Raw genomic sequence first — 21099 nt, forward strand, 5'->3', positions numbered from 1 at the left:
CCCCGGTCCCGCGGGAAAGCCGGCGTGGCGCGCCCGGGGCCGCAGCGCGGGAACGCGGCACGGGGGGGGCGGGAACCCCCTGCCCTGTGCCCCCCCTGCCCTGTGCCCCCCCTGCCCTGTGCCCCCCCGTCCCCTCCCCCTGTCCCCTCCCACCCTGCACCCCCACTGCTGACCCCCCCCGGTCCCCCCCACCCCTCCTTTCGCACCGCAGCCACAGGCAGGGACACGCTGCTGAGACCAGAGGAGCTTTAATCGGGGCTGAGCCCCCCCGGGCAGCCCCCGCGCCGCCCTCAGTCCCCCAGCAGGCTGCCGCCGACCGATGGCAGGAGCTCGAAGAAGGCCTGGAAGGAGGCAGCCCATCAGGGGGAGCCCCCCCGCCATGGGGGGGGCACGGTGGCAGCGCAGCCCCCGCCACGCACGGAGCAGGACCGCGTCGCCATGGAAACCCAGCGCTGAGTCAAGGCAGCGCCGGTTGCCATAGGAACCATTTGGGGATGGCAGGCAGCGGGGAGGCTGGGATGGAGGGGGGGGAGAGGGGGCACCGCTGGAAAGGGGGGAGCACGGCAAGGTGGGACCCGAGGTGGGGGGTGGATGGGGATGCAGGAACACGGGGACATGGAGCAGCGGGGATAGGGCTTTGTGGGGATAACAGGTGGGGGGGGGGTGCACCAGGCTCACCTTGAAGAGGGTGATGCTCTGCAGCACCCCCGAGGTGCAGCACATCTCGCGGATGGAGTGCATGGCCAGCTGCGGGCAGCCCATGTCCAGCACGCGCAGCCCCAGGCGGGACGCCAGGATGGGGCCGATGGTGGTGCCGCAGGGCGTGTCGTTGCGCACCATGAACTCCTGTGGGGGGACACGGCCTCGGCAGCTGCTCCCGGCGCCCCGCAGCCCCCCTCGGGGGGCTCGGCAGGGCCACTCACCTGCAGGGGGACGCCCACGCGGGCGGCGATGTCCCGGATGATCGCCTCGGTGACGGCCGTGGAGGCGTAGCGCTGGTTGCTGTTCACTTTGATCACGGGGCCCTGAGCAAGGGAAGGCACGGTGAGGTCTGGGCTTGCACAGGGGCACGCCGTGCATCTGGCTTAGAAGTGCCCTGGAGAGATGCATGCTCAGAAATGCTGCCCAAACCCACGCCACCGCGCTGTTCCCTCCTCCCCGGGACAGCCCCACGGGGCCAGCCCCAGCTCTGAGCCAGGAAGGGCTCCAGGGCGAGGGCTGCATTTCCAGGCAGCTCAGGATAACTCAGGATAAACGGCACAGCCGGGCCGTGCGGCAGGACAAAGTACAAACACCGGAGTTGGACCCCGGGGCTGCACTCTGGGGAGCGGCCGGGTGCTTTGTGTTGCTGCAGGACAGCGGCGGGGCTGGCACGAAGCAGAGGCTGTGCTCACCTTGTGGAAGGCAGGCCGGTGATTCTCCTCGTGCTTGTCTCTGCAAAAGAGCTTCACGCTGCAGCCCTCCCTCCTGCCGCGGGGAGAGAGGTGCCCCCCGGCGAGGGGCAGGGCTCCTGTGTACTCACACGTAGTTGGGGTGCACGGCGTGGGCCATGTCCGCGCTGATCATGTAGGACTTGGCCACAGCCTCCTCGAAGGCCGTGAGGTTTTGCGGCGTCGCTGAGATCCGGCGCAGCACCAGCTCGGTCAGCAGGGACTCCGCGCCCTGCGCGCTCTCCGAGCCCACCTGCCAGGACAGCATCAGCACAACGCAGCCAGGGGACAGGGCATTGTGGTGGGGAGAGCAAAGCCCGTCTTGCCCCTCAGACATAGGCGAGGGAGAGCAAAGAGGACGGAGCCCCTCTGTGTGCCAGCCCCCCCGGCCGTGCCCTCACCTCCTCGTTGTCGTAGAGCGCAATGAGGCGCACGTTGGGCTCCTGGGAGAGGGAGGAGGGAGCTGTGCACGAGTCAATCAAGGCCTGGAGGGATGGAGGAGGAGAAAGGGCACCAGCCTGAGTGCTGCCCCATCCTGGGAAACTCAGCGTGGAGCTGGTGGGGATTTCCCCAGGAGAGCACAAAGCACCAGGGAGAGGGGCTGGGAAGCTGGCACCCTCGGGAGCTGCTGGGAACACCTCGCACACAGCGCAGCTCCCATCCAGCCCTGGGTCCTCTGATGAGCAAAACCCCTCAGGGAACCAGCTCATGGCCCCGTGAAGCCAAACCGAGTCCCACGGGGGCCACGCTGCAGTCCCAAGGCTCCTTTCCCACTCTGCTCACCTGCAGGGCACAGAAGCAGCTGTGCAGGTTGTCCAGGCACGGGGAGAAGATGAACTCGTCAAAGGCACCACCGAGAGTCTGCCGGCAGAGAGCGAGAGGAGCAGGACATGAGGCAAGACAGGAGCTTGGGGTCACCAGGAGAACGCTGGATGCGTCCCAAACCCGGCCCCTCGCGAGCCACCTCCTTGCAGCGGGCTCGGCTCCCAGCACAGCCTGTGCAGGCACGCTGCGTGCGGGCAGGGAGGCTCCTGCCCCGACTCACCGCCGGCTGCGTGTCCGCCAGGCACAGCTCCAGCTCCACGATCTGCTCCGGTTTCACCCCCAGCTGGGAGCAGAGCAGGGAAAGCAGCACAGGGCTGTGCCGCTCTGTCTGGGGAGGAAGCAGGGCTGTGGGCAGGCTGCCAGGAAGCCTCCCCACCGTGCCACCTCCCCGGGGAGCACAGGGAAGCCACCCGTGAGAGCTTTTGGGGGGCCGCCCCACTTTTTTTTTTATGGCTGGGAACGGAGTGGAGCAGGTGTGCAGTGTATGTGGTGAAGCTCGGGGTAACCAGCAGGGAATGGGGAGAAGGGGAACCTGAGGGCTGGCGGGTGGCACATGGAGGTGCTGGCACGAGCCTCCTCCTGTCCTGGATGCCTGGCTCACCTGGGCGGCAGCGCTGCACGGCGTGCCCTCCATCAGCACCTCCTTTTCCAGCTCCTCCTGCACAGCAGTGGCCAGAATGGGGACCCTGCGGGGAGACGGTGCCATCAGCAAACGGGGCTTTGCTCGGCCCCCCTGCCCAGGTCACACATGAACGTGCCCTCCCGGTGTGCCTGCCCTGCTCCCAGGGAGTCACCGAGAGCAGCGAGGAGGCACCGGGTGCTGAGCCCAGGACTTACAGGTGGTGCTCGGTGTTGGGCCCGAAGCTCTCATTGACGCTGCGCTGCAGGTGGATGGCCAGGTGTGGGATGCGCAGGACGGGGCGCTCCACGTGCACCAGGCGCTGCTCCAGGCGCCCCGTGCTCGGCTCCTGGCACACACAGAGCGCTGCTGGGCCGCCCTGCGGGGCCACAGGGGCGGCAGCAGAGCCCGCTGGGGGCGAGGACACGCACCCCAGCCACCACCCCCACACCAGGGCTCACCTTCACGATCACCCTGCCTGCCACCGTGAGGTCGCGGTCGAACCAGGTGTTCCAGATGCCCCCTCCGTAGGTCTCCACGCCGACCTGCACCGTGCCCACCTGGCCCCGCTTGGAGCGCCGCTTCACCTGGGCCAGGGCAGAGATATCAGCGGCACCGCGACGCCCCGGGGGGCTGGGGGAGAGCTCCCCTTTCGCCCACCAAACGTGTCCGGGCGCTGCCGGTGCTCGCTCACCCTGAGGCAGGGGCTGTCGGTGTGCGCCCCGAGCAGGCTGAAGCCGTTCCCCGGCTGGAAGCGTCCCCCCACGGCGAAGGCGATGAGCGTCGAGTGGTTCCTGGTGACAAAGTACTGCGGGCAGAGGCAGGCGGGGGGGCTCCCCACCTCGCCGCCACCGCCACGGCTCCCCCGGGGGCTGCGAGCCCCCAGCCCACCTTGCTGGCGGGGCGGATGTCCCAGTGCTCCGTCTCCTTCAGCTCCTGGAAGCCAGCCTGCAGCAGCCGGCTGCGGCACTCGGCCACGGCTGCGGGGGGAAAAGGCGCCGTTACCGGGGGGCTGGGGGGGTTTGGGGAGGGGGATGCGGGAAGAGGGGGGGGTTTAGGGTTCCTTACCATGGTAGGGCGAGGGGCTCCGGTTCACGAACCTCACCAGCTCCTGCGCCGCCGCCTGCACGGCCTGCTTCGGGGCTTGGGTCGCCGCCTGCGGGGAGCGGCAGCGGGGTCACCCCGGGGCTCGGACACCCCCAGGCCCCCCCCAGCCGCGCCCCGACGGCGACTGGAGCCCTCCAGCCCCCCTCCCGGGGGGGGGGACCCCGTCCCCGCAGCTCCCTCCCGCCCGGTACCTGCATGGCCGCCGCCACCCGGCTCGTTCCGCCCCGCGCCCGTGCGCCCCCCGGTGCCGCGGAGGAGCGGAGGCAGCGGGCAGCCCTCCCCCGGCACCCCCCCCGCTGCCGGGCAGCGCCGTGCCTCCTGCACCCTGCTCCCTGCACCTTGCACCGGGCACCGGGCGCCGGGCACCCTCCCCGTGCACCTTGCACCGTGCGCCCTGCGCCCTGCGCCCTGCGGTGGGAGCCACGGGGCAGGGGTGGGGTGGGTCCCCCCCGGGATGTGATACCCAAGGGTGCTGCAGCTCCCGGCAGCGTGCGAGCAGGGGATGCCCTCGCTGGCACCCCTGTGCCCATCCTGTGCACGCTGGGTTGCTCTGGGGTCGGTGACTGGGGGCACTGCTCCCCGTGGCGCTGCTTCAGCGCTGCCCCTCGGTGCCACATCCAGCAGGGGACCGTGGCGGTGCTGCCCGCCGTGCTGTGCCAGCTGAGGCAGCCCAGAATGGGACCAGTCAGGGTGGCTCCTGCCCTCACCTCATCCCCCGGCACGGGTTGGGGTCAGCAGCATGAGGGCTCCCCCCAGCACTGCCCTCAGTTCCCAGCAGGGCTCTGTTTTCCCTGAAAGCTGCGTGGCCCAGGGTGGGACACACGTGGCAGGCTGCGAGTGGCACACAGGGGCTAGGAGCTGGGTGCCAGCCGGATTCCCAGCTCCTGAGTCACCAGCACGGGCACTGTTAGCCTGAGACGTCGTCCGTGTCTGGGGGACTGGAAACTGGCGGTGCTGCTGCCCCTGACCCCAGGACCTGCCGTGCCGGCAGCTCACGACAGCTCCGGATTTATGCTCCCAGCCCCCAGCACCTGCCTCTCCCCCCCCGGAGGGGAACAAGTGCCCCCACCTCCTGGCACCCTGCGAGCAGACAGCTGGGGGGTCTCCATGTCAACCGCAGCCACCACAGCAAAACACGGGGCCCAACGCTGCCCCAGGGCAGGGCTGGGCGCCCAGCACCTTGCCCTTCACCCTCCTGCCGAGGGCACCCTGTGCCACCACCCCTCTGCTCCTCCTGCCACCATCACCCCCACTGCTACGGGCACCCGGCTGCTTGGGGCCCAGCTCTGGGGACATTTCCGAAGTGGGTGCCCAGATCAGGTGTGACCCCAGAACCCATGGGGATCCCTGGATGGGGGTGCCTGTATGGTGCGGGTGCCCCGGATGGATGTGTCCCCAGTGGCTGGGTGTGGGATCGGGGGGTGCCTTGGGGTTAGGGTCCCCAGAGTGGGGGTCCATGGGGGTGGGGGTGCCGGGGGTGGGGGCGTGGGTGAGTGGCAGGGCCGGGTGTGGCCCCTGCCCAGCCCCAGGAGCGGCGAGCAAAGGGCAGCGCCTTGGCATGCGGCAGCTATTCCCGGAGCCACGGGGGCTTCCCGAAAAAGCTCCCGGAGTCTATTTCTGGGCACTCTCTGACTCACCCCTGGCTGGGTGCTGGGGTCTGTGCCGCACCTGCCGCAGCCACCCCCCACCCCATCAGGAGGATCTGCTCCTGCCCCCGAACCGCCGTGTCCCACAGCCCCCCCGGTGCTGCAGGAGCCCCAGGCAGCCCCACCAGCCCCACGGAGCTGGCTCCAGCTCCTCCTTGGGGTGCTTGCAGGGCTCATGCACATCCCCAGGGGTGGCTGGCGGGGAGCAGGGTGCTGAGCAGTGCAGGGACCAGCAGGGTGTGGGCTGGGCACCGGGAAGCCTTCCCTGGGCTGGCTGGTGGCTCTGGGATCGGGCAGGCAGAGCTGAGCCCACAGGAAAGAGTTAAGGGAGAGATGGCCCGGGAGGGGTGTGTAAACACAGCGGGAGCCCTGGGAAGGGGAAGGGGAAAGGGAAGGGCCACCCTGCTTCTGCAGCCCGGACCCCTGCTCTGCCAGGACCGGGGCAGGGACGGCACCCACGCAGCCCCGGCCACGTGCCCGAGCATGGGGAAGTGTTGTCACCGCCCGGCATTGCTGCAGGCTGAGCGCACGGCTTCTGCCTTACGTGAGCCGCCAGCCACGCGGCGTGCCGGGCTGCAGGCACTACCTCATCTCACTGGCACGGCTGATGCCAGCGGGGCTGTGCAGGCACCCCCAGCATCCTCCTGGAGCACCGGGGTGGCCGGTTATTGTGGGGCTGTGCGGACTGAGGGCAGCTGGGCTGCATCCCCATGGCCACCCCCAAGGGCTGTGGGGGCAGTGGGGTATCCCCAGCATCCCCACGGGATGAGGGTCAAGTGAGCATCACCAGTACCCGTGCGGATCATGAGGGTGGCTGGGATCAGTGCAGGCATCCGCACGGGCCCTGGGGGCAACAGGTCCTCCCCCAGCATCCTCATGGGCCACAGAGGCAACAACTGGCCTCAGGTATCTACATGGACCACAGGGGGCAAGTAAACGTGCCCCAGCATCCCTGTAAATTATGGGGGATAGCTGGCCATCCCCAGCATCCACACGTGCCGTGGGGTCAGCCAGGCACCCCCAGCATCCCCGTGGTGCTTGGGGGCAGGCAGTGACCCCCCGCATCCCCAACCCCGGGGGCAGCCAAGGGGAGCAGCGGGCGGTGGGCTGCAGCCTGCGGTGCCCCCACAACCTCTGGGGACCCCGGCACGCTGCCTGGGCTGTGGTCCAGGCGGGGAAGGAGCGCGATCTCCTATTTAGACAATAGCACGCGCCCCGGGCCTGTCAGCGCCGGGGAATGGGCGCACGGTCCTTCCCTCTTAGGGTAAAGGCGCCGGGGAGGCTCGTGGCTGTAAAAGGAGCGGGACGCAGGGAGAGGGCCGGGGGCCAGCAAGGAGGGGGTGGACGCCGCCCTGGTGCTTCATTCCCATCCACCCGGTCACCCCTGCTCGCCGGGGGCACGCGCAGCCGGGTGGCCCCGGTGGCACGCGGCGCCACGCTCGGGCACCGGGATGGAGCCGGCGCCCCGACCCCGCACCCTGCCCGGCTCCGGGCCCCCGGTGCCCGCAGCCCCGGGGAGGCTGTGCCCGGCTCCCCGCGCTCCTTAAATCCTGGGGGAGCAGCGGGGAGGAGGGCCGGGGAGGAGGGGCGGCTGCGGGATGCAGCTGGCTTGGCTCACGGGCCTTGTTTGACGTTCCAGCTCCCGACGTCTTCCCGCTACGGCCCCATCCCAGGGCCCTAAGGGAGCTGGGGCCAAGCCAGCAGCGGGGCTTGGGGCCCCGTTCCCAGGCTCGAGCTGGGTCAGCCTGGCCCGGGATGGAGCTGCACGGCCGCTGGGTGATGCTGGGCGTCCTCCCCAACAGGAGGGACCCCACAAGCCCCTGCCATGCCCCTGGGGTGCAGAGAGGAGTTAGCCCCCCGGTGCGGTGGAGGGTCCCTCTCTGGGGGTGCCAGTGCACCCCGACCCCTCCTTCCTGCTCCTCCCCGCCCCTTTCCTGTGCCTGCTCCTCGGGGAAGGGGATTTCCTAAGAGGCGTCCGCCTGTCCACGCCAGCCGCGGGGCCTCTGCCCTCGCGGAGATGTCCCGGAAGGCTGTCGGGGCGGCTGAGGAAAGGCCACTTCAGAAAGCTTCTCCCACAGCAGGATCAGCGCCACGCAGCTCCTTAACCCCTTGGAGCCACTTCCCCTGCGCCCAGCAGCACCCAGGAGCACCCCAACCCTGCAGGATGGGGTGAGGGGAAGGGGCAGCAGAGCAGTGGGGCAGGCTCCCCGTGCCAGCGTGGGGTCCCCCGTGCCCCTCTGCGCCCGAGCCAGGGGCTGGCGTCCCACCCTGCCTGCCTGAGGCGCCGTGGGGCGGGCAGGGCGCACGTGCGGGGTCAGGGATGCGCCGGGCACTCCGGGAGCAGGGCCAGGAGGAGGAAGGATGCTGTATGTTTTTCCATCTTCCCCCACCCCCCCCCACACTCACCCCGTGCTGGGATGAAACAGCCCCATCTGGAAATACCTTCCCTTTTAAAGGCAGGCTCCGCCAGGCAGCGTGCACCGTCCGGGAAGCCACGGCATTACGCTGTGTCTAAGCAGCCTGGAGGGGCTCCAGAGCTTGGGAGGGCTTGGGGGGGGGCACAGCCTGGATTTGGGGCCTCCAGCTTCTGCCCACCTTACGGCCACAGCACCCAGACCCTCGCTGCCCCCCAGGCTGGCAGGGAGCCGTGGCAGTGCAGGATGCAGCCTCCAGGCCCTGGCACTGCTCGGTGCCCGCGCTGCAGCTGGCGCAGGGGGCCAGGAGGTGCACGGCGTGCGAGGCTGAGCGCTGCTCCTGCTGCTGAGTCACCACGCACCCGGTGGCACCGCCGTGTCCACCCCCAGGACACCCCGGGGACGGTGGCACTGGGGCTGTGCCAGCTGCTGCTGGACAAAGCAGCCTGGGGTGGGCAGGGCAGGGGGTCAGCGGGGCTTGGAGAGGAGGGGGTGCCCCCAGCACAGCCACACCCTGGGAAGTTTTGGGGAGTTAGGCTGGGCGTTCTGCTCCCCAAAGCACTGCAGGGTCAAGGGGAAGGCTGAGGAGACAGGGCAGAGCCTGCTGCTCCTGGGGACCTCGCCCTGCTCGTGGGGTGACGGGGACCAGGGTGTTGGGGCTGCCCCGGGCAGGGTCCCCGTCCACGCTCCCGGCACAAGCAGGGTTAAGAGGGTGCCTCCCCCGGCTATAAATACCACGCATGTCCCACGCGGATGAGCAGGGAGGCTATTTTGGTTGGGTGCCTGCTGCTTCGGGAATGTGCCGGGGCCGGGACCCGCTGATGTCACCGCCACCGAGCGCTCTGCACCCCGGCACCTGCTCGGGGTCACTCAGCACCTCCCCGCGGGTGCCCGGCCCCACCCCGGACCCCACTGTGTCAGAAAGGGGGGGTCTGCCCGGGGGGGTCGGCCCAAACACACTCAAGGCAGGGCCCCCCACGTCGCCCCCTCCAAAGGGACCCCTGTGTCCCCCTCTCTGTGGGGCAGGTCCTCGAGGGGGGTCACTGTTATCCGGCCCCAAGCAGGGAGCTGAGCCTGGGCCTCTTGCCATGGGGCAGGTCAGGGTGCTAATGGGGACATTTTGGGGTGCCCGGGGACATTTTGGGGTGCCCAAGGCCAATTTGGGGAGTGTGCCCACCGGGACATGGGATCTGGGCTCCAGGAGGGCAAGTGATGGTGCGAATGGCTGAGCCCCCTTCCTTCCCCCCATCACCGTCTGTCTGCATGGGCACCCCTGTGGGGGGGCACTGCGCCCCATGGGGGAGCTGGGGGGGTGTCCCCCGATCCTCTCCTTGTTCCCCTGGGGACATTGCCCAGGGTGGGGCAGAGCAGAGGGGGACACGGGGGGCTGTCACGCCAACGGGAGGTTTTGGGGTGCCTGGGGGTGCCCAGGAGGGGCTGTGAGCCACGAGGGGGCCATGGGGGGGGCCTTGGCCCGGCGGTGCCCGCAGGTGAGCACTGGGGGGCGGGGGCTGTCGGCCGTCCCCCCCAGCATCCCCCAGCTGTCCCGGAGCAGGAGGGGCCGGTGATGTCAGCAGGATACAAATAGCGGCGGCGCGGGTCCCTTCCCGACGCCTCGCCGAGCTCCGGCCGCTCGCCAGCCCTGCTCCTGCTCCTGCTCCCTGCTCCCTGCTCCAGCCTCGCCGCCGCCGCCGCCTCCACCGCCGCCACCATGAGCCAGTCCTACTCCTCCAGCCAGCGGGTCTCTTCCTACCGCCGCACCTTCGGCGGCACCTCCCCGGTCTTCCCCCGCGCCTCCTTCGGGAGCAAGGGCAGCGGCAGCTCCGTCACCTCCCGCGTCTACCAGGTGTCGCGCACCTCGGCCGTGCCCAGCTACTCCACCTTCCGCACCACCCGCGTGACGCCCCTGCGCACCTACCAGAGCGCCTACCAAGGTGCCGGCGAGCTGCTGGACTTCAGCCTGGCCGATGCCATGAACCAGGAGTTCCTCCAGACCCGCACCAACGAGAAGGTGGAGCTGCAGGAGCTCAATGACCGCTTCGCCAACTACATCGAGAAGGTGCGCTTCCTGGAGCAGCAGAACGCCCTGATGGTGGCCGAGGTGAACCGCCTGCGGGGCAAGGAGCCCACCCGCGTGGCCGAGATGTACGAGGAGGAGCTGCGGGAGCTCCGGCGCCAGGTGGACGCGCTGACCGGCCAGCGGGCACGCGTGGAGGTGGAGCGCGACAACCTGCTGGATGACCTGCAGAAGCTCAAGCAGAGGTGAGGGGGGCCCTGGCCTCTCCGCCCCGTGGCTCCGTCCCGGGGATGGCTCCAGCCCTGGGTACGGCTCCCCGGCACCCCCTCGGGTGCTCGCTGCCGTCGTGGCCCCTTCTCCATCCCCGTGTCCTTGCCCCATCTCCCTGGCCACGGCCCTCGCTAGCTGGCCACCTGCTGGGTCTGCACCATGGTCCTGCGAGTCCTGGGAGGGAGGAGGGCACCAGCACCCCCTGTTCTGGTGCTGACCAACCCTTGTGAGGTGCCCAGGGAGCACCCAGCGGGGAGGACGTCCCCGGCAGCTGGGGGTGTCCCCTGCGCCCTCCCTTCCCAGGGAACCGGGCTGTGATGGCACGGGGCCCCCAGAGCTGGGGGATCGGGGAGCCCTGCCCTGCTCCCACCAGGAAGGGGCAGCCAGCCCGTGAGTGTGCTGAGCTCTGGGGGATGGACAGATGGACAGACGGACAGGGGCAGCCGGGCAGGCGGAAGCAAGATGGGTGTGGGGGTGCTCCACCGGCTCCGGATGCGAAGGAGGGAGCGGAGGAAGCGGCCGTGCTTCCGCAGGCCAGGGGTGCCAGGTCTGCCGTGGGTGCCCGTGGTGCCAGGGGAGCTGCAGGGACCCCCCAGCCTCCCCAGGGATGCTGCAGGCCCTGCTGGGGCTGGGGGGGACAGCCAGAGGGACGGCTGTGCTGAGGGACCCCCATGGGTCCCCATGGCACCAGGCAGCACCCCTGATGCTGGGCGCAGCTTCCCCCTGGCTGCTGTGCCTCTGGGGGGACGTGGGCGAGGGGGCTGGTGTACCCATCTCCGGGGGTGACCCAGCCTGCTGCCCCCCACCCAGAGCAGCAGCCCCTGCCCCAGACAGGCAGGAGCAGCAGCCGGAGCTGGGACCCCTGTTGCGGTGAGGCTGGGGGCCGCAGGGCTCTCCTGCCACCCTGCTGTCCCAGCTCCTGGAGGGACGACCCCAAATCTCAGGGGAGGAGCAGGGCGCAGGGCAAACGGGTGTCAGGTTCCTGCTGCCCTCTGTGCCAGCATGGCTGGGCATCGCCACCCCCCTGAGGCTCCGAGAGCCACGTCCTGGGGCACCTGCACCCCTCCCCGGGCACATCCCAGAGCTGTCCCCAGAGCACTGAGGAGATCCCCAAACCCAGCGACCCGCTGTGCCTCCCCCCGCTGCCCCGTACCCCGAGCTGCGTGCCCAGCTCACTCTGCTGCCGTCCCCACGACGGGCTCAGCTGGTGGCCGTCCCTCAGGCCCCCCGTGCCCCCGGCTGCCGGCCACTCGTCCCTATAAGGGCCGGGGCAGTGAGCGTGGCACCGAGCTGACCTCATGCCTTTGTGCTCCCGCTGCCGATGACTATAATAGGGAATGGGAGGAAGAGCCCCTGGCCCCCCGCCAGCCCTCCCTCCGCCTGCCGGGAGCACAGGACAATTCGCCCTGTTCCCACCAGGCCTCGCTGGGCTCGGGGACAGCAAGCGGGGACAGCAAGCGGGGGGGACGGGGTTCCATCCGGGTCCCCCTAATGCCCCCCTCTCTGCCCCCAGGCTGCAAGAGGAGATCCAGCTGAAGGAGGAGGCTGAGAACAACCTGGCTGCTTTCAGAGCTGTGAGTACCCGCGCCCCGCAGTGCCCTGCCACTCGGCACGGCTGGGACCCCCGCCCTCCCCGTCCCCCCGCTGGCACTTGTCACCACAACCTCTCCGTGCCCCCCAGGACGTGGACGCGGCCACGCTGGCACGCATCGACCTGGAGAGGCGCATCGAGTCCCTGCAGGAGGAGATCGCCTTCCTCAAGAAGGTGCACGAAGAGGTAGGTCCCGCGCAGCCCCGCTTCCCGCGGGCACCCCCGGGGCTGGGGACACGGGGCGGGTGCCCTGACGCCTCTCCCCGTGTGCCCCCAGGAAATCCGGGAGCTGCAGGCCCAGCTGCAGGAGCAGCACATCCAGGTGGAGATGGACATCTCCAAGCCCGACCTGACGGCTGCGCTGCGGGACATCCGCGCGCAGTACGAGAGCATCGCCGCCAAGAACATCGCCGAGGCTGAGGAGTGGTACAAGTCCAAGGTGCGCGCGCGGGTGGCCGCGGGTGGCGGGTGGCATCCTGCCCGCTGAGCGCACCCGCTGAGCCCCGAATCTCCCCAGGTGAACGACCTGACGCAGGCGGCCAACAAGAACAACGACGCGCTGCGGCAGGCCAAGCAGGAGATGCTGGAGTACCGGCACCAGATCCAGTCCTACACCTGCGAGATCGACGCCCTCAAGGGCACGGTGAGCCGCGGGCAGCGCAGAGCGAAGCCTGCCTCCCGGGAGGGGAATGCAGCTCCGGGGTGCCCGGGGACCTCGGGGCTCCTCCCAGCCCTCAGAGCTGCTGCTGGGGGGGGACATTCCCGAAATTTGGGGCAGCAGCGCCTCGTCTGGCTCTGCAGCGGGTTTTGGCAGAGCCCTGGTGTCTGTGCGCACTGCAGAAGGTGCTCCAGCCCGGGAGGCTCCAGGCAGACCGGAGCAGGGCACGGGGTGTCTGGTTGCAGGGTGGGAATTACAAACAAACAGGGCGCAGAGGTCCCGGTCTGGCACGGGCACGGTCACAGGAGCCGGCCAGGAGCCACCAGGGTGGCTGTGCCCCCCCCGGCAGCTGTCCTGTGCTCCTGCACTGCTCCCCACCCTCCGAGGGTGGCCTTGCCGGGAAGCTGGGCTCCCCTCCTTCCTTGGAGCCCTGTGAGGGGTTATTTTGGCACCCTGGAGGCTCTGGGACATGCTGGATGGGACTCTCACCCGCCCCCTGCCCAGCCTGCTGAGGGTGATAACCCCACATCAGCTTGACCCGGGGTCCCCACTGCTTGGGGTACCCCAAAAACCCCAAAGATTCAATGCCCAGAGCCCCAGCACTGAGCCCAGCTCCTACCCCAGGTGCCCCCCAGCCCCCCAGCAGCCCGCTGACCCCGCTGTCCCCCCAGAACGACTCGCTGATGCGCCAGATGCGGGAGATGGAGGAGCGCTTCGCGGGGGAGGCGGGCGGCTACCAGGACACCATCGCGCGGCTGGAGGAGGAGATCCGGCACCTGAAGGACGAGATGGCCCGGCACCTGCGCGAGTACCAGGACCTGCTCAACGTCAAGATGGCCCTGGACGTGGAGATCGCCACGTACCGCAAGCTGCTGGAGGGCGAGGAGAACCGGTGAGGGGTGCAGGGGGGCAGGACGAGATGGGGCAGCGGTGGGGCCGTGGTGCCTGGGGGGCTGCCACCCCGCTGCAAGGGCTGGTGCTGAGCTGTCCCCGGGTCTGTGTCCCTGCAGGATCAGCATCCCCATGCACCAGGCCTTCGCCTCCGCGCTCAATTTCAGAGGTGAGTTGGGGAGGGGGCTCGGCCCCCCTGTGGGGACGCACTCGGGTGGCTTTGGGCAGGTCCTCGGGGGTCCCGTGGGTGCTTGCCATGAGCTGGGGGTGAGCCTGGGCTCCTGGAGACCCTGTCGGTAGCAGGGCACGTGGAGAACGGCCCCACTGCCCCCAACCCAACCACCCCCCTGTGCCACACATTCCCCACGGTGGCCGCCACCACCCTGGTGCCACCCCCTTGTCCCCCACCCGCAGAGACCAGCCCGGAGCAGCGCGGCTCCGAAGTGCACACCAAGAAGACCGTGATGATCAAGACCATCGAGACCCGGGATGGGGAGGTGAGCACGGGGCCGGAGGCGAGGCGGGGGCCGCGCTCGGTGCCTGGCCCCCTCGTGGGGCTGGGGGCTGGCTCCGGGGGGGCCGCCGCAGCTCCTGACGCCGCCTCTCCCCGCAGGTGGTGAGCGAGGCGACCCAGCAGCAGCACGAGGTGCTGTAGACGACGCTGCCCAGCGGCACCTTCCGTCCCTTCCTCCGTCCCGCCGCCCCGGCGCCCAGCCCCTGTCCTGACCCCCATCTCCCCAATCCTATCCCCCCCCCTCCCCAGCCCCCCGGGCACGGCCCGGGCTCCCCCCTACACCCCCGGGCTCTCTCCTTCGGCTTCGCAGCGCTTTGCAGCTTGGCAGCCAGCGTCAGGATCAGGGCCGGGCCGGGGGGCGGCAGCAAGGGACGGAGGGGACAGGCAGGACGGGGTGGGGGGAGCAGGTGGTGGCCTCGGCCAGCTCGCCGGAGAGCCGGAGGGTCCCAGCAGCGGGTTCTGGATCCCCCCGCGCCCCGCAGCCCCCTCCCAAACCGGGCACAGGCTCGGGGTCGGTCCCGCAGGAGCAGGACCCGTCTCCCCGTGCCGGCACCGCCGCCCACCCCGGAGCTGGCGTTTCTCCTGGGGGGGCTGCAGCGGTGCCGGGGATGGGGAGAGGCTGGGGTGCACCCAGCCCATGTTGCCGCCCCCCTGCCCCAGAGGCAGCCCCGAGGGGCTGAGGGCAGCGCCCGGCCCCCACCCCATGCAGGGGGTCCCCGGCAGCAGGAGGCTGCGCAGGGACGGCCGGGCTGGGTGAGCCGAGAGGAAACCCGTAGGTGGACACGGGAGAGAGGAGGAGTGAGTGAGTGGGAGAGAGGGGGGAGAGGAAGAGAGGAGCCGGAGAGAGGCCCGGGGGCCAGGGCAGGCGCCCCCACCCCTCGCCCCACTGCACCCCCACCCCACCGCGTGTACGTGACTCTTCAGGCGGCTGAAATAAACAGCGGAGCATCGCCCGGCCTCCGAGTGCTGCTCTGGGGGGTTGGACGGGGGGGTGGGGGGGTGGCAGCACCCGGGGGGCATCACCGGGTCCCCCCTTGCTGAAGCAGAAGGGGCGAGGGCCGGCCTCACACACACCCCTGCGCCATCATCCAGGATCTCCCCAAAAAGCGGGTCACTCACACTGCAGGCACCCCTGCCTGTGATTGTGGGGTCCCCAGCCCCACTCCTGGGGGTGTCCCGAGGGTGCTGAGCCCTGTGCGGGTTCTCAGGGGCTCTGGGGTCCCCGTGGGGACCAGCCAGCTGCAGGGTGCTGCCACCAGCAGCGAGGACGGGGCTGCCACCAGAGAGGCAGCGCAGCCCCCGGCCTGGTGCCAGCGTGGGGATCCCCAGATTTGGCCACGGGGCCAGCCAGCGAGGGCTGGAGGGGGTCAGACCTCAAGGGCTGCATCCAGCAGGTGGCCCTGTGGCATCGGGCACTGTCCCGGGGAGGGATGACACCGGGCAGCCCCGTCCCTGCCCGGCCAGCAGTACCCCAAGGCTCTCCAAGAGGTGCCCCAAGGCTCTCCGGCTTTTCCTCCAGCCCCCAGCCCCATGGAGGCCTGGGTGTGGGTAGCAGGGACCCCCACTCCGGCACGTCCCGGGGCATCCCGGCTGCCCGCCAGCCCCCCTGGCAGTCGGCACACCAGCCCTGGGGCTGTGCCACTAATGACGGTGCCCTTGGGCTGGTGGCCGCGGGCTGTGGCGCAGCCAGCCAGGGGAAGCGCTGTGCCGCGCCGCTCCCGTCCTCTCGCCCAGATTTACAGCCCCTGGCGAGGGTGGCCGGGGCCAGGTGACGAGGCGGGTGCCATAAATCCACCAGCCGGGGAAGCCCTGCCTTGCCAGGGGGTGGCGAGGCGCCACGCGGGGCTGCTGGCTGTAGGGAACCCAGCTTTTTGGGATCCCCGGGGGCACCCCAAAATCCTGACAGTGGGGTGCTGCTGCTCCTGGCACGCCCTGCCTGCTGCGAGCTGGAGCAGAGAGGCAGGGCGCAAAGAGAAGGGGTTTTGCTGCATGCACAGGGCTGGTTTGGGACCAGGAGGGACGTGGGGACCCCCACCCAGCATCTCTTTGCTCCCCGTGCCCACAGCCCCCCTGAGACCCCTGTGGGGCCGGATCCTGCCCGGCCTCACCGCCAGCCGGCCCCCGGCTCCCGCGCAGGGTCTCGCGTTGCAGGAAGCATTAGGGTGTCCTTTCCCTCCGCATGCCACCAGGGTCTCTCTGTCCTGATCCGGTGACACAGCCGGCGATGGGGAAGGCTGCTTCCCTCCCCCCCGGCCTCGCTGCTAATATGGCAAGGCGCTGGCCCCTTTCTATCTTTGCAAGCGGAGCTGTGCGGCAGGGCCGGCGCGGCGGGCGCGGAGAGGGGGAGCCCGGCCAAGGAATGTGACATATCAGAGGCAGCTGCCACTTGAGGAGAGGGGGCAGAGGGAGCGCAGCTCTGCGGGGGCCGCGCGGGACGGGCGAGGGGGGGACGCCACGGCCCCAGCACCGGGGCAGCGCCGGCACCCGCGGGACCCGCACCGGGGCAGGCGGCGGAGCAGGTGCCGAGGCGTGGGGAGGGCCGGGGTCGCGGCGGAGCATGGGGCGGGGGTGCGGCACCACCCAGGGTGCTCGGTGACCGGCGACGCAGCGAGCAGCAACCTGAGCCCCCGGCCTAAAAATAGCCCCCAGCTTGCCCACGGCGCTGCGACCTTCGGGGCTGCGGCCGGCCGGGGGGAGGCACCGAAGCGGACGGCACCTGGAGCGGGGAGCCGCCTCGCCACCGGCACCCCTTGGCAGGCACCCAGTGGCCCGAGAAGAGAAGAGGGGCACGGGGCTGTGGGGTCGGGGCCGCGGGGCTGCCAGAGCGCACCGGGGAGCCGTGCGCCATGCACCGGGCGCGGGCACGCGGCGGCATGAGCGGGGCCGGCGGGGAGCCCGGGCGGCCGATGGGGAGAGCAGGGGCGGCCCCGCCGAGCCCCGGCATCCCCCCGAAGAGAGCCAAGGTCACGGCGGAGCAGGGGGCGGCCGAGGGGGGCCCCGCTCGCCTGGCGGCGCCGGCCTTCGTGCGGAAGCTGAAGAACGCGGCCATCGGCACGGGCTGTGACATCCGGCTGCGGGTGGTGGCGGTGGGGAACCCCCGGCCCAGCCTGCGCTGGTACAGGAACGAGGAGCAGCTCGCCCCGCGCGAGGAGGAGTACGGCACGCTGTGGATCCGCGACAGCAAGAAGGAGGACGCCGGTGTCTACACGTGCATCGCCGAGAACGAGCGCGGAGAGGCCATGACCAGCGCCGTGCTGGCCATCATTGACATGGAAGGTAAGGGCTGCGCCGCCCCGGCATCGCTGCTCCGGCTTCCCCGCGGCCACCAGCTGCCCCATGCCGAGCGTGGTGGCTGTGCTTTGCAGTTCCCCTGTGCTGCATGCCCAGGAGCCAGCCAGGGCTGGGCTCCGCCGTGCCCAACCTGCCGCAGGCTGGGGTGGTGGTGCCGGTGGCAGCAGGGCAGCTCGGCGGGCTGGGAGCGAGCATGTGGCTGCAGCACCCGCTGCCAGGACAGGCAGGGTGCCAGCGCCGGGCATGCGGGTGGCAGGGGCACGTGGTGGTGGGCCTGCGTGGGGCAGCAGGAGAGAGAGACAGAGAGACAGAGAGACAGAGAGACAGAGACCCCCCGGTGTGGGCACACGGCACCGGCAGTGCCACCTCCTGTGGCCCCTGTCACCCACCCGAGCCACCCCCATGGGCACAGGTGGCCGTGGTGTCACTGGGGGAACTGGGGGGACTGGGACACGAGGTGTGGGGAGCTGGGGGAGGGGGCTGATGGGGGGGGAGGAGCCTGTGCAGTGCAGTGGGCAGGGCCTGGTGGTTAATTAGCAGTGGGAGGAGCCAGTCATTGATGAGTTTTCAGAGCCCCATGGCTACCTTGTGCTCGTGGATGCAGCCCCTGCTGCCTGGGGACAGATGCCGCATCCATGGGGTGTGGGGAGGCAGCGCTGTTGGGGAGCGCGTGGTGGTGCTGCCCTGAGATGTGTTGGTGTGGGGACTGCGATGGCTCTGTCCCCACGTGCCACTGTCCCCTACTGTGAGAGGGCGGCCGTGTGAGCCTTGGGGCTGTGGGCGAGGAGGGTGCGGGGGTTTTGCCATGGGGAGCATCCCTGCAGGGCGGAGGAAGGCGCTCCTGCTGCCATGGAGCCTGCTGTGGGGACAGAGGTGCACAGGGAGCTGTGGGGTCACCGCACGCTGCACCGCTTTGGGGATGGTGCTGCTGGGGGGACACAGAGCACTGTGCTGTGTGTGTGGGGTGCCCGAGGCTCTCTGCACCGTGGGTTTCACCCTGCTCTGGTGCTCTGACAAGCAGCGTGTCTCTGCCTGGTGCCACCAGCCCGAGCCCTGCCTCTGCCTTGGGCACCGCCTGATTCCCCCGGTGCCCGTTCCCGTTGTGCTGACGCACACCTCCCTGCTCCCGATTCCCAGCCTCCGGCCCTGGCGGCCACGTTTCTGGAGCAGCCGGGGCTGCGAGCTGGGTTAATGTCACCCTGCCCCGGGCGCTCCTCCGAGCCAGCACTGGGGCTGCGGGCATGCTGTGCCTGGAGCAAACAGCCTCCAAAAAGCCACCCCAGGGGCAGAGAGGTGGCTGAGCCCTGCCCCAGGGCACTGCGCTCTCTGTGCTGTGAGCGCCACATCCCCAGCCCTTTGCTGGGGAGGCTTCAGGAGGCAGTGGGACGGAGCTTAATGCCCAGGTGCAGAGGGACCCGTGCTGGAGAGGCTGGGGGGGCCGTGCTGAGGGGTTTGGTGGGGGTCTGCAGGCGCAGCACCCCCAGGAGGCAGCAGGCCAGGCCGTGGGGCTCGGCGTGCTGTTCCCCTGAGTCCATTTTGTCCGTGCCGGGAGCTGTGCGGTGAGACGGGGCGTCATGTGAAATGGAGGAGCCGTGCCATGGCCCTGCAGCCCTGCCCTGACACCCTGCCAGGGCCCGGCGCATGGGCTCGCCGGCACCCAGCACCGAGGCTCCGGCTCCTAGGGGGGTCCCCTCCTGGGAACCCGGCTCTCCAGGGGCCGTGGGTGTCCCACTGGTGGCAGGGCCGGGCAGGGACACCCTGTCCTTGTTCCCTGGGTGCTCTGTGGGTCAGGCTATGGCCAGATGGGCGCAAGGTGCCCCAGCAGGACGGGGTGCTGCTCTGGGCTCGGGGGCCCTGTCCCCGGTGTCTGGGGGGTGCAGAGGTCTCCGGTGGGTGCAGAGCCCTGTCCTCCGCCTCCTCCTCCTCCCCCCAAGCTGCAGCTCTCCGTGGGGCTGACGCCGGCTCTCCCAAGGTGGCTCAGGTCACGGCTGGAGGGGTGGGGGGGCTCTGTGCTGCCCGGCTCCGCGCTCAGCCCCGGCAGGTCCTCCTGCAGCGGCTCTGCATTCCCCCTTGCTCGCACGAGCCCGATTTAGCTCTTCTAATCCCTTGCCCTGAATCTGTCGCTCCACCCCACTAATGATTTTCTCCTGCTCTTCTCCCTGCGTGTGTCAGTGCCTGGCGTGGGGATCGGGGAGCACACGCGTGGGGCTGGCCAGGAGGGGTCCCCGGGGTGGGCTGCCCCCCCTGTGTCCCACCTTTTTGCCCCTGCACCACCAGTGCAGGTTCTCCCTCATTTCCTGGCCCTGTGGGTGCAGGTGGGGTGGGGTGGGGTGTCCCCTCTCCCACTGGCACCAACACCAGGCTGCTCTGGGGTCTCAGGGGTCTGCAGACCCCAGATTCTTCCCAGGTCCCCACCATAGTTCCATCATTCCCAGGCCCGCTAATGCCTGTATCGCTTCTCGGCTGCATTTCCTGAATTTTTCCCCGTAAGCCGGATTAAATCACCTCTCAAAAACTCCAGCTAATCTCCTTTTAAAGAGCCGAGCCCTCCCTCGCCGTGCCAGCGCTGGGGCTGCGTCTTATTTCAAGGTTGGCTTTGCCCGTCCCGGCCCCAGCGCAGGGTCTCTCCGCTCGCCTCCACCTGCACTCAGCAATCACGGCGCCCTGTAACCTTTCCTCCTCGGGGAGCAGAGAGGCTGGGCACAGGGGCAGGGGAGGCACACGGGGCTGTCCGTGTGCGGTGGCCCCGCACGGCCCCTTCCCCCTGTCGGTGCTGGGGGCGAAGCCTTCCTGCAGCGTGGGGGACGCCCTGGGGGCTCCGTGCGTTTTGGCACAGTGCCCCCCTTGCCCCCTGTTTTTTTTCCCAGCAGTGGGGCCTCTGCGGCTGGTGCTGTGGGGTGGTGGTAGCCCGGTGGGGACGGCCATGCTGACAGTGTCCCTGGTGGCTCGGCACCTCTGGCCGTTTATCTCGGTGCCTAATTTTAGGCCCTTACTTCGCAGAGCTGTGTCTGCGCCTCGTGCCAGGTGCCCCTTCCCTCCGGAGCCCCTGCCAGCCCTGCAGAGCATTTTGGGGCCGCACGCAGCCCCACGCCTCCCTCTGCCTTCACCTCCTTCCCGTGGCTCTCTCCGGGGCTGCCTCAGTTTCCCCTTGGAGCTCTGCCCCATCTCCCCGCCGTGCCCACCCTGGCCCCACCGTGGGGTGTGCACCGTGTTTGTGGGGGCTGCCACGTCCCACCTGAGCATGGCACAGCTGGTGCCACCTTGGTTTCAGGGACAGGTCCCCAGGCTGGGCCGTGCATTGGGGACGGGGCCTTGGGGACCTCCCCGAGGTAGCTCTGCCTGCAGCCACCTGGGCATGGGGCTCGCACGGTGCCCCCCGGGGCCGAGTCCCCTCCTGGGGCTGTGGGGACCGGGCAGGGGAGCAGCGTGTGCAGCTGTCCAGTCAGTCACCTCCACCCCTGCCCTCTCTCCCGCTGCCGGGGGGTTATTTTTGCTGAGGAATGTGCCGTCCCCTCGGATTCTCGCGGGCTGCAGGGCTTGTGTTACACGCGAGAGGCCGAGACCCGGGCCCGCATGCAGTAAATATAGCACCGCCGCTCGGGGCTGCGTGTGGGACCGCGGCCCCTTCCTCCTCCCGGGGCTGCCCCCCGGCTCCCACTGCTCCCTGCACTGGTGGCACTGGGGAGGGCTTTGCTCCTCCTGCCCCACAGCCCGTGCCCCTCCGGCACCGTGTCCGCTGCCCCCTGTGCCCTCTGCGCCCTGTCCCCCGGCCACGGGGTGCCGGCAGGGCGGGGAGGAGATGTCCCCTCCCATCCCACCCCATTCC

The 21099-nt window shown here is 70.1% G+C and overlaps 3 protein-coding genes across 7 annotated transcripts in view; 2 read left to right on the top strand and 1 right to left on the bottom strand.

Moving 5' to 3' along the window:
• Positions 1-232: 232 nt before the first annotated feature.
• DNPEP (aspartyl aminopeptidase) lies at positions 233-11634 on the bottom strand. 2 transcript variants are annotated; one of them, XM_068687618.1, is made up of 15 exons: positions 11482-11634; positions 3943-4030; positions 3766-3854; positions 3569-3682; positions 3336-3461; positions 3093-3223; positions 2857-2941; positions 2476-2583; positions 2214-2291; positions 1832-1915; positions 1523-1683; positions 1395-1434; positions 924-1025; positions 679-846; positions 233-341 (listed from the first exon to the last, which is right to left on the bottom strand). In XM_068687618.1, exons 1-15 carry the CDS (start codon positions 11626-11628, stop codon positions 291-293), a joined length of 1572 nt encoding a protein of 523 aa, XP_068543719.1. In that variant the 5' UTR covers positions 11629-11634; the 3' UTR covers positions 233-290. The 2 variants fall into 2 exon arrangements, with proteins under 2 accessions (XP_068543719.1, XP_068543720.1); XM_068687619.1 differs by lacking the exon at positions 11482-11634 and adding an exon at positions 4173-4305.
• On the top strand, positions 9634-14932 carry DES (desmin). The gene is made up of 9 exons (XM_068687624.1): positions 9634-10303; positions 11842-11902; positions 12010-12105; positions 12197-12358; positions 12437-12562; positions 13249-13469; positions 13588-13637; positions 13883-13965; positions 14082-14932. The coding sequence occupies exons 1-9, from the start codon at positions 9753-9755 to the stop codon at positions 14121-14123; spliced, it is 1392 nt and encodes a 463-aa protein (XP_068543725.1). The 5' UTR covers positions 9634-9752; the 3' UTR covers positions 14124-14932.
• Positions 14933-16358: 1426 nt separating this feature from the next.
• The window catches only part of SPEG (striated muscle enriched protein kinase), a 33908-nt gene continuing 29167 nt past the window's right edge, over positions 16359-21099 (top strand). For all 4 annotated transcript variants that reach the window (XM_068687591.1, XM_068687592.1, XM_068687590.1 and 1 more), the window contains exon 1: positions 16359-17258. In XM_068687591.1, coding sequence (XP_068543692.1) covers positions 16829-17258 — 430 coding nt within the window. In that variant the 5' untranslated portion in view covers positions 16359-16828. The remainder of the gene's footprint in view (positions 17259-21099) is intronic.

This window comes from Anas acuta, chromosome 6, assembly GCF_963932015.1.
Source record: "Anas acuta chromosome 6, bAnaAcu1.1, whole genome shotgun sequence".
Taxonomy (NCBI): Eukaryota; Metazoa; Chordata; class Aves; order Anseriformes; family Anatidae; genus Anas; species Anas acuta.